This window comes from Cibotium barometz, chromosome 24 (assembly GCF_041138505.1).
Source record: "Cibotium barometz isolate CiBa-2024 chromosome 24, ASM4113850v1, whole genome shotgun sequence".
NCBI lineage: Eukaryota > Viridiplantae > Streptophyta > Polypodiopsida > Cyatheales > Cibotiaceae > Cibotium > Cibotium barometz.
The window spans coordinates 3756122-3767935 of NC_141069.1; the positions used below are offsets into that span (position 1 = coordinate 3756122).

An 11814-nucleotide genomic window follows, 5' to 3' on the forward strand; every position below is an offset into this window, starting at 1 on the left:
AAAATTTTTCTTTAGAAAATATTTCTATATTTATATAAAAGTTACAATATGTACATAGAGCAGCTCGGCTCTAGAATCACTGCCTCAGTCTCGTAATCGTATAAAGAAGCGAAACTATGAAGAAGACATACCATGGTAACACATGATTCATTACACAAAGAGGTGCTCTAATTCTATTTCTTGGGATAAAGCGGCTAAGAAGTCTAAAAAATCGGCATGAAGTTCTGAAGTTCAAGCCCTAGTCTTATTAGAATCATGGCCAAGGAAATATTTTGCCTGAGCCTCTCACGCTGACTGGTACTGATGTTAATACACCGTCCTCTACAGAACCACATATACCGACATCGCTCAAGAGGATCAGGAAAGTAAAGGCTCTCAAAATGGCGAGCGAGTCTCACTCTGCTCATTTGGGTCGTCGCAAAGTTGATGAGGTGATCAAATGCAAAAGCTATCATATCTTGACTCTGAGAGAGTCCAAGAATTCCAGATAGGTTCGGGGTGTCCATCTATAAATTTTCAATTCAATTTATAAGTTTTCAATTTTTGAAGTTCATTCACATAGTATTAATAAGTGATAAACATTTCTTTCCCAGATTTCTATTAAAAATCTAGGCAATTTTTGCTGATGTTACTTAAATTTACAACAGCGCTCTGATACCAACAGTGAGATCCCTCTGTCCCCTCCACGCACCGGGACTCTCGGTAGCTGACAGCGAAAGTAGCCCCCTCATGGGCGGGGTAGGGTTTCTCACTCGAGACCTCGCCCACGAATGTCCGGGCATGAGACTAGGCTGGTGGTCACTCCGAAAACCAAAACCGAAAAAATTTTCCATGCCTAAAAAGCGGGGACAATTTCACATTTTTGAATTTTCTTAACGAATTTTTCTAACGAGATCAAATCTAAACTATCCTTCACCTGAATAAACCAGATAGAAGGAAACTATCACCGATATAATTTGATCATCTGAGCCATTCAATGCTTTTTTTCCAATCAAGATCAGGCACAGCCGTTGATCCACTCAATTGAGAAAGTTATCAGGGAATTAACTAACTACTCAAATCCTAGCGTAATCCTAAGATTTTTTAGTTTGATTATTAAAACTCCACTGATTCCAGCCTAACCCCATCTGGCCCATGGGTTAGCCACTGCCCTACCAACTGGAATCGGTAGAACCAAACAAGTACTCACCCACCCATAATTGAAATGCCTTTCTTAACTTTAGCTTTAGAAAACAGATACTCACACACTCCTCTTTAAAACTTTAATATAAAAATAATCCATTGACAAAACAGATATGGTCACAGATTTCATAATTCAAAATTTTCATTCAATCCCTTGTTTCACAACTTCCTAGTATCATTTCCTCTTCCATTGTACCTGCTGTCTGCTGACATAACAAACATCTTCCCAACCAAGGGATATTTATTTCTAATGGAAATGTTAACATTGAAAAAACCCATGGTTTGTGGACAAATGCACACTACGAAAAGTAAAACTTATTTTTCACAATTTTAAAAAATTTTGCCATAACCTCCTTTGTATGGCTGACCATTTTTTAAATTTTAACTCTCTAAAATTAATTAGAAGTTCACCAAGAATATTTAAATCATTCTAATGTAAACATTTTCTACTTATCAAGAGAAACATTATGAAAAACTAGATTTTGTCCATTAATAATTCATCTAGGATAAGAATGGTTGGATTCATCTAGGAGAATGCCTTTTTTTAATGAGGCATAACATCATTTTTAATTTAGAGAAGACAAAAATCATAAAAAACTATAAAAACCTATAAAAAACCATAAAATGAATAGAAAAGAGAAGAATCTCCAACTTACGAAAGAATTTGAGAGCTTTCCTTTGACTTGATGGTTTGAGGGTTCTACTCTTGTTTGGAAACAAGAGTAATCACCAATCTTTAGAAGAGAGAAGGTCAAAAAACTAATGAATTATGAGTAAATTCACAGTTTTTTGGCTCTTGGGAGAAGCAGAGTAACAGTACAAAAACACTATTGAGCTTCAACAAAGGGAAAGGCTTCTATTTATAGAAAAAGTGAGCTTCTAACCAAGCCAACTGATTCTAGAATTTTTCAGATCAGTTTGGTCAATTTTTGACCATTTTTGGATCAGTTTAGTCCACTTTTTGGATCTAGTTGAAACATGAGAGAGGAGAGATAAAAATATCTCATTATGCATCATTTCATCTAAATATCTCTTTTTTTTAAACTATTAACCTTGTCCTTAGTCAACTCTTCATCCTATCTGAGTATTTGCTCATTTTTGAAAAATTTTCTTTTTATTCTTCTATTTATCTCCTCCCTACATTTGGATGAATCTTATTGGTTATAGCTCCAGCATGGTGCAACCCAGCTCTGATACATTGGAAGTGGGACAACTATTTCACATGGGAATGATACATGGAAGTCAAAGAGAAGACTCGATCCTCTTGACCGCTGCTATGCTAGCGACGATCCCATCATCCCGCCTGCTACGATATCTATGGTGAGCTTTTTTCCACGCTCCGTCATCCGTCCTCCATACGCACACCGGAGAGTCTCCCCAATCACATCAGGACGAATGTTCCAAGTTCTTTCTTATTTCTTTGATGATAGGAGAATATGGCGCCCTGTCGCCGGATGACCGAAAGAAAACGGGCCAAAAGTCATTACGATTGTTATCAACGACCGGCTCATACTTTCACCGAGTCATGCTTTTCTTAGCAGCTGTGATCTTTTCTGTGCCTCCGATCAGCAGTAGGAGAAGGTTTATGGGGAAGGAATGGAAAGACCTAAGAACCGGCCTTGCAATTTCGTTCTCCGCAGGAACCTATCTGATCGACTTTTACTCCAACATTGCCGTCGCTGTAGACTACTACCAGATGGATCGAGATGGGACCAGACGAATTGAGTTTTTCCCTGCCATTCTGGTAATGCTAGCCGTCGGACAGCTCGTCTCGATGATAGTGTTCGTTACTAGAATACCAAGAGAAGAGCGCCCCGTCATGGCCGCCTGTTTTTTCCCTCTACTACAGCTCTGCAGGCTTCTCAGAGTTGCATGGGCAACGCTCAGCTGCGCCGGGTACTGTGTTTCTCTTCTCTTTTGCCAGTGCGCGCCTGTATGTTCTCTCTATTTCATTAGAGAATCTCATAAAAATTGAACATTTATCGAATTCCGTGTAACTCAGGGTGGCGCATTTGCAATCTGAAGCAAAAGACAGACTCTTCAACGTATTGGGTGCTTCGATTGAAAGCGGACCACAAGTAGTTTTGCAGACCATTGCAGTTACATCCTATGGCAATAAGATCTCAATTACCATGTACGTTTCAATTGTTGCTTCAATTGTCTCTGCCACATACAACAATTCAGCTGCAGTCGTCTCCGTCTACAAATTTGTCAGAAGCTTTCGACTGCGGATGGCTATCGGAGCTATAGCAGGTGCCGGCCAGCCTTCCAGTTTCATTAATTTTTTCTTTTCTTTTGGATTTTCTACCTACCCAGCTTAGAATTGGAACGCTGCTGTAGCCTTGAAAGGAGGGTATCCTTTAGACAAAGCGTATAGAAAGGGTAGTAAAAAGACAAAGCGTGTAGAAAGGGTAGTAAAAAGTTAACCCTTACAAGGTCGCTTTCTGGAAAAATATGGTAGCCGTCTCCTTAACGAGTCTTTATGTCAAAAATGGTGGTTTAATCATCTCTAAATGGAAACCCTCTCAACAAAGTGATCAAGCACTTAACCAATTTATCACAACACAACACGGTTCCTTTTATGGCTAATAGCCACAACTGTTGTGGTCCACAATAGGAGCACACAATGAAGACTTACGTACACATGAGACAAACATGATTCTTTTAAGATGGTTTCTCTTTATTATTCACATTACAAACCAAAAAGAAATTACTTCCCTTTTAAGGTGGTTTCTCTTTATCATTCACAATTGCCGTTAGGTGCTTTAGGAGACAATTATAAACCAAAAAGAAACTTCTCTTCTGTTTGTCGATATACTATTAAGATTTGGGGATAAATATGAAACGCCTCTCTCTAGTGGAGGGCTGTGATAAAAGACCCCCCCTTTTTGGTGGTTATCCCTGCCTTACACGCATCCTTTGGATTTTTCAAGGAAAATACCATTGGATAGAGAGAGACAGAAGGTGCTTGATATTTATCTCGACGACCTGCCTCATCATCCAATACTTTGCGGACCACCATAAAGAGAATGTGGGGGGGGGGGGGGGGGGATAGAGAGCTTGAGTTCCTTGCAACAAGCAAACACACATACACAAGAGAGAGATGGATGGCATAATTTTTTTCTATCTTCTTCTCTTCTCTACAACTATATAACTTAAAAAATAAGAGTGCATACTATAAGGGAAAGTACTCTCCTACAATAACATACAATAGTCGGCCCATAATGTGAACTCGACTATATGAGCTGGCGCTATAACTATGCCATAACTCTAGTACTCCAAAGTGGCTATCATACATATCCTGTCATCCACCACTGGCAGTATATCAACCATAATCTCACCAACCATGCCAGTGGCATAAGTGCAGAAGCTATCACCCAGGCAAGTCATCAATGTTCGCAGCACTAGTTGAGCTCGATATCTCAACACTCCCCCTCAAGCTCAACTCATCACATTGCACTCCAAGTAATCTCCCAAACCTATGGAGATTCTCTATGCCCAATGCCTTTGTGTGAAGATGTCAGCCACTTGATCCCATGTGCTGACATATACCAAATCTACATCACCTATTAGAACCTTCTCTCTCACAAATTGATAATGCACCTCAATGTGCTTTATTCTACCATAGTAAACTGGATTACTGGCCAACTCTATCCTACTCATGTTGTCATAAATGAAAAGTTTCCTACCCACATGAGCTCACCCATATCGGTAGTAGCTTCTAAAACCAAGCTACCTCACAAGTTGCCATAAAAACACCCATGAACTCTACCTCTGTACTCGATAAAGTAATTTTTGGCTCTTTCTTACTGCTCCAACTTAGAGCAACACTTCCACAAGAACGCTTCTCGACGCTTCTGCATACGGTCAAAACCACGCTGAAGCTTCCCCCACTATCTGTGGTGGGTATGAACGATGTCGAGCCAAATGCTCCTGATGGACTCAAGTGTGTGGTGCATAATTTTCTATGCATCCTATAACGAGTCAAAACTAAGCCTCCCTGCCAAGGAAGCTTGTGAGGGCCAACAATGAGAGTCTACAAAATTTATTACAATGTTCCAAAAAAATTAATGTGTCCTATCAATTCTAGTGTGCCCAAAGAATAGCACAGTTTATTCATGAACAAGAACATTGTTTCCTCTTCACCACAATAGCTCTTCAACACTCTCTATTTTTAAAGATGCATAGTCCCCATCCTTATCACTTTGTCTTCCTCTTTGTTCTTCTTATTCATTAAAGTTAATTTTTGCTTCATAGGGTAGTCATGCACATAGTGCATGCTGCCACAAATAAAATATGCCACTTTAGAATTAGCCGAAGGCAATGAATGAGGAAGATGTGCTATTATTACTTGATTTAGATTCACTTGAGGATGGTTGGTACCCTTAGAGGCTTCTCGCCCTACAACCCACTGGGCTCCAAAACCCCACTCGGCTAGGCAAAACCCTCTTTATCTAATGTATGCACTAAGCTCGCGTAGTATGCATGTGGTGTCCTCCTTTTGCCCCATGCTCCGACCCTAGAGCCAACCTCTCTAATCGGCCACCCATGCTTGGAACCCAATTGTGTGTGACCCAACAACCCTACAACTGGCCCACTGTGGCACATATGCTATCCATTTATGCTATGAAGGCAAGCCTTTCCTTAACCAAGGCTCAGCTGCCTTGGAAATAAGGGGGATGCAAGAAATACTCAACAACTTGCTACCTATGTGTAAGAGAAGGTGGTGTAGCACCCCCCTTCGTGTGTGCAGGATTGGGATAGATCTCAAGCACCTGAGTTTGTCTTATTGACATGATGGAAAGGAGATCGGCGGGCCCGTCGTCGCCTTTCACTTTTTGGGGCTTTGGCGGGTTTCGGCCCCTTTTTTTTTCTTTCAAAAAGCCATATTTTTTTACACTATAACACATATCTTCAGCTAGCTAAGCATCAACTATGTTGCAATGTAGTGGTAGGTGCATTGGTGGGTAGAAGGAGGTTGCAGGTTTAAATCTTGCTATCTCAACTATAATTTTTGAAACTCTTGCAAGAGTGTATTCATGCGTGAGTGTATGATCTACATGTGTGTAAGAGTGTGTATGTCAATGGGCTAGAGAGAGTGCATGTGTGTGTATGATCCATGTGTGATGTAAGAGTGTGTAGGGGAGAGAGAGTGAGTTAGCGAGAGAATTACGGTCACTGGAAAAGTGTGAGTTGACCATCGAAAAACGAGAGTTGATTGCAAAAAGGCCCACATTCTCAATCTTGTGAGGAAAAGACAAACTCAGGAGCTTCAGATCTATCCACAGCCACCATGTGTGCACAAGGCGGCCAAGCATAAACAGCAACATCCTCAAATATGAGAGGGTGCAGGCGACTCAATCCCTATGTGATGCAAGCAGCCAACTCCTATGCAATTATTGTGATGGTGTTTGTAAGTGATGATCTCCCCTTTCTCCCTATATTATCCTTATGCAGAAGTCCACTCCCCCTCCCTCCATGAAGAAGCCATGCATTCCTTTGTAGCACAAGGTGCTAGCCTATCATTTCAAAGGTCCAATTCTTTCCAATTTAGAACAATAAATATTTTCGTTGTCAAACAAGACAAAATGAAGACTTTCTCATTTTCATTAATTTTGGTAGCGATACACAAGGGCAAGGTTTTGCCACTAAAAAAATACCACAATACCTTTATTTTTCACATTTAGGATACATTTTAGCGAGGTTATTTTGTTGTATTGACATTTGTAGGCGTGAGATCAATTTAAAAAATGCCCCCCTATAGGTGGATTGGTCTCACCCCTACATTTGTCAAAAAGACAACCATGGCCGACTGAAATGTATCCTTAGCCCATTCTTCATAGCTTTAATGGGAGTTCAAAGTGTACATTAAAAAACAAGGATGACCCTAATCATTGTAAACTTATCACCCTACTTACCCCTATTTAGACCCTAGGTGGGACATGGCTCTTAAGCGCCATTTGCAATCTAATGACTTCATGGAGATGTCGACAAAGCATTTGTAGATTTTTAAAATAATTACAACTCACATTAACAATTTGCAATCATTTTTTCCCTTTGCTCGTTTGGGTTTGGAGAGAGTAGTAAATATTTTGGCTGTCAAGAACAAGACATAAACTGAAGATTTTCTCATTTTCATTAGACTCGACAAGATAATTGAGCGCAAAGGTTTTCCACCACCATAAAAATATGGTAATACCTTCATTTTTTTATGGCTTTAGAAGTGTACAAAGAAAAAAACAAGGAAGATACTCATCATAGTGAGTTTATCACCCTATTGGGTGGCCCTACAAGCCCTAGGTGAGACTTGGCTCTTAAGTATGATTAGCAATGTAATTGGTGTTGTCACGTGTATTACTAATTTGTAATTGTGACACGTGTCGTAAGTGCGCTTTTGTCCCAATTTTGACACATATAGATCTAGGACATGTGGAAGGCTTCATATATGCCTCGAGCTATAAAAAGTGCTCCTCTTTTTTGGTTTTTCTGTCACGCATAATAGGACATGTCTTCGGAGGGTTTGATATATAATTTTTTTCTTTGTATCCATTATATGAGTCGGTATCCTTTTTTATTTTGTCTCACTTTGACATGTATAGATAGGGTATAATATATACTCTTTTAACGAGAAGTTGTAACATTTTAAAATTTTACATGTTGTAGAACCCATAACCTCCCTTTAGCGAAAGTTCTTTTTTTTGGGGGGACCAATAGATATATATATATATATATATATATATATATTACCAAAAAGCTACTTTACATCAGATTCCACATCATTATATTCAGACCCTATTCAACAAGTTACAAACCAAAGACCATCTGTCATCTTCTAATACAAAAGAAGACTATCCTCATGAGATTGGATATCCTAACTGAATACAAGCCTCAATAATGGCTTTAGTAGTGCAGCCTTTAGGAGGCTGTTTGTCCAAAACTTCACCCTTCTTCTTAGTCCAAATTTTTATTTTTACTAATGTGGTCTAGTTCCAACCGGGTTCTCTATAAAGGCCACATAAGTGTAGACAATCTGTTTTTCTTTGTGGTATCTCCTTTTGGTTTGGTCCAAACTTCACTGGCTTTGGCTTCAAATATAAACCTCTAATTTTCTGAAAACATAGAAAAAAACCTGTAGAGCAGGCTGAGCAGAGTATGTATGAAAGTTCTATCACTTTATGAGATTACACTTCGACTCGATTGCTTTCCTTTTTGCAAAAGTTCTAACACTTTATGAGATTAAACTTGGACTTGATTGCTATCCTTGTATGAAAGTTCTATCACTTTATGAGATTACACTTCGACTCGATTGCTTTCCTTTTAGCAAAAGTTCTAACACTTTATGAGATTAAACTTGGACTTGATTGCTATCCTTGTGCAGCTATGTACACTGTCACTACTTTATGGCTTCACATAATCCTTGCCAATTGGAGTACCGACAACAATATTACGAGGTATTATGGCTTGATAGTGGTTATCCTGCAATGTGTCACATTGTGGATATGGTTGGGGCCGCACGACGAGTCTTGGAAGGGATTCACTTGGAGACGCATTGTCAGTGTTCTGGGATATGCTTGGGTAAGCAGTACTATTGGTCATTTATATATAATGGTCAGCGATGCTGGGGACCGGAATGAATTAGGACGATGGAAATTCTGGCGCAGATTTCTTGCCATCGGGTTCGCCAATCGGCTTCTGGATGGCTTCTTCTGCATCTACGCATGGCATGTTGCTTTGTCGACTTGCCCTTCTTCTACTCACAGAGAGCCATCGAACTCATTTTTTATGGAGCTCACAATAGCCCTTGCGCCACAACAACATGACTGTGCACATGCAAAGAGGCTGCCTCATCCTGAGGTGCTCATCAGCATCAATACAGTTCTTATGCTAATTTATGTATGGGTAGATAGCTTGGGCACGAAGTGGCAAGTGGTCGACGAAGACGCACAGGGCATTGTCCCGGTAACTAACGCTGCTTTCAACCATGATTCCATGATACGAGCGGACGTAGACTCAGTGCGTGAGGATGCCACTTTGGAAGTAACTACATCATCTAACATGAATAATAATGATGAGCAAAGAGTGCTTATACGCAGCTGGTCTTTTCATGGGAGGGATAGCAATCACCTTTATTTGTTGTACAAGCACTTTAATCGCTCTCCAAGCTACCCTTGAACTCTTCTCCTGGGATTCTCTCTTTATTGCTCTTTTTGTTGGGACCAATAATATATATATATTATAAAAAAGGAAAAAGAAAACTTTACATAGAATTCTTTCGAGACCCACACAGTCAGCTAGCAAAACAACAACAATCAGGATTCTCTCCTGATTGCTCTTTTATATTGCTAGCACTAGGCTTATTCAATGGTGATCCATGTTTCAACATTCCGAACCATGTCCTTCAAGATTCCACTTCAAGCATATATACGTACAAGCATGCACAATTTTGTGTGTGTGTGTGTGTGTGTGTGTGTGTGTGTGAGAGAGAGAGAGAGAGAGAGAGAGAGAGAGAGAGTCCATACACATCTATAAATACATGATGGCATAATTATATGCACGCTTGAACATGAGAGAGTGTGTGTATGTGCACGAGGTCATCTATAAATACATGATGGCATAATTATATGCACGCTTGAACATGAGAGAGTGTGTGTATGTGCACGAGGTCACGTGTATGTGAATGTAAACATGATAGTGTCTTTACCACTTTCAAATATGTGTGGAAAAGTTAGCTCTTGGACTATTGTATATATTTGTATGATTTACACAGACTTCTAGATGAAATGAGTATGTGAAAATATTTATTTTTGATGATTCTCTTTAAAAACCATAGAAATGGATTAAATACTTAAAAATTAGCATTAAAATTTTCAATGTGCTCTTTTCAAAGGCATTTTTAGTGTCAAGAAAGTGATGTATAAACTACTTCACAAAATAGTGACAAAATTAGGCTATGTTTAAAGAACTTCTATGCATTATTTTTATTGTTGTATGAAACCTCAACATTTTTGTTTTTTCTACTCAGCTTTAACACATGGATAACTTCCATAATTTTTTAAAAATATAGGCATTTTCGATGTCGTAATTGGACTAGAAGCACTACATCATATCAGAGGTATAGCAACATTTCAACAACATTGAGGCAGTGGGGGCATTGAGGCTTTGTATTGCTACTACACTTTTTCAAAAAAAAATGGAGAGTAAATGAGCACTACAACATAAGCAAGCATTAATGGCGTTTATTTACAGCATTTTATGTTAGGTTGCTATAAGCACAGACTACAGTTATAAGTGCCATTGAGAGCGACTCTAGAAAACCGTCAATATAAGTGCCGCTTCGTCGCTGTATAAACGCCGCTCAGTAGTGCTATAAAAAAAATCAGAATATTAAACTTGAGTGGAAATTAAGACTTAAAATAATTAAAGTCCAAAAAGCTTGACAGCAGACATTCAAATCTTTTTGAAATAAAACAACAAAATCACCAAATCGGTACAAACTGATCAATATGTACATATCTTATGATGATATATATATTTAATTAGCACCATCATCAAATCCATGCATGCCAATTATTGGTCTATCTCTAAATCCATATCAATACAAAGTCTTATTTCACTACTTGAAGAAGCTATAGAGATATTATCATCATGGTTATGACACATAGGGTCATTGATTTCATTTGATGAAACCAAAGGTAGTAGATCTTTCTACTAGCTCGACTCTCTTGGTTAAAACTTGCCATTACACCACAATCATATGTGATTCTCTTCGATTCCACACACTGAGTGTGAAAATGTCACCCTTCTGACCACATTGCATTATGCACGTTATACTACAACCCAATTAAAAATCTTAAATATAGCTTATATGTAAGCAATTTAGTATTCAACTTTATATATCTTAGCAAAAAATAATATATGTTAGTTAAATATTAAAACATATTTACCTACATGGTAGTCACATTCCCTTTCATATTCCCATTCTTGAGAAAGTGAAGGAATTCACAAAGAACCTAAAAATAGTTTGTGTGCATTGTGCCACATGCATGATTGCCACACCATGGATGGCTGGCGCAGCCTCATCAATGAAAAGATTATTCGGCATTGGCCCATTGTATAGTTTGAGGCAGTAGCTATTCATTCGATTCTGGAACCGTTCCCCTATGAGTGTTCCGAGTAGAAAGGTTCCATCATAGAACTTTTCTACTATCTAGAATTGTCCACTCCATCAGAGTTTTAATTTCCCCGCATGCGGACCCATCCGTGATTGGAACACGAGTACCACATCTTTCTCTTCAAATAGCCGAAACCTAGAAGTAATCTCCTCTCTTATCCTTTTGTCTTTCTCTAGGGCATCTCTAAGCCATTCAATATTGCAATCCTTTGGAAGAGCCCTTAGGTTGGGTGGGTATGACATGTGCCTTTGTGTTTATCTCTTAAATGCTTTTCTCTCCTCTAGGGCCTTTTCTTTCTTACATCTTCGTATTTCTCAATCCACTTTTCTATCACAAAAGTGTTAAGAAGACAAATGTAATGAACGTTTTCCACATGGACTCATCCAACTTTTGAACGTGTCCTTTTCCATGTGACACATGGAAAAGATGGATGTGAATCTAGGCATTGTTATGCTTGAAT

At 38.9% G+C, this 11814-nt stretch overlaps 1 protein-coding gene across 1 annotated transcript; it reads left to right on the plus strand.

The window, feature by feature from the left end:
• The first annotated feature begins 2736 nt into the window (after nt 1-2736).
• LOC147624818 (uncharacterized) lies at nt 2737-9459 on the plus strand. Its single transcript, XM_086818862.1, has 3 exons — nt 2737-3078; nt 3185-3435; nt 8561-9459. Exons 1-3 carry the CDS (start codon nt 2768-2770, stop codon nt 9352-9354), a joined length of 1356 nt encoding a protein of 451 aa, XP_086674988.1. The 5' UTR covers nt 2737-2767; the 3' UTR covers nt 9355-9459.
• The last annotated feature ends 2355 nt before the right edge of the window (nt 9460-11814 follow it).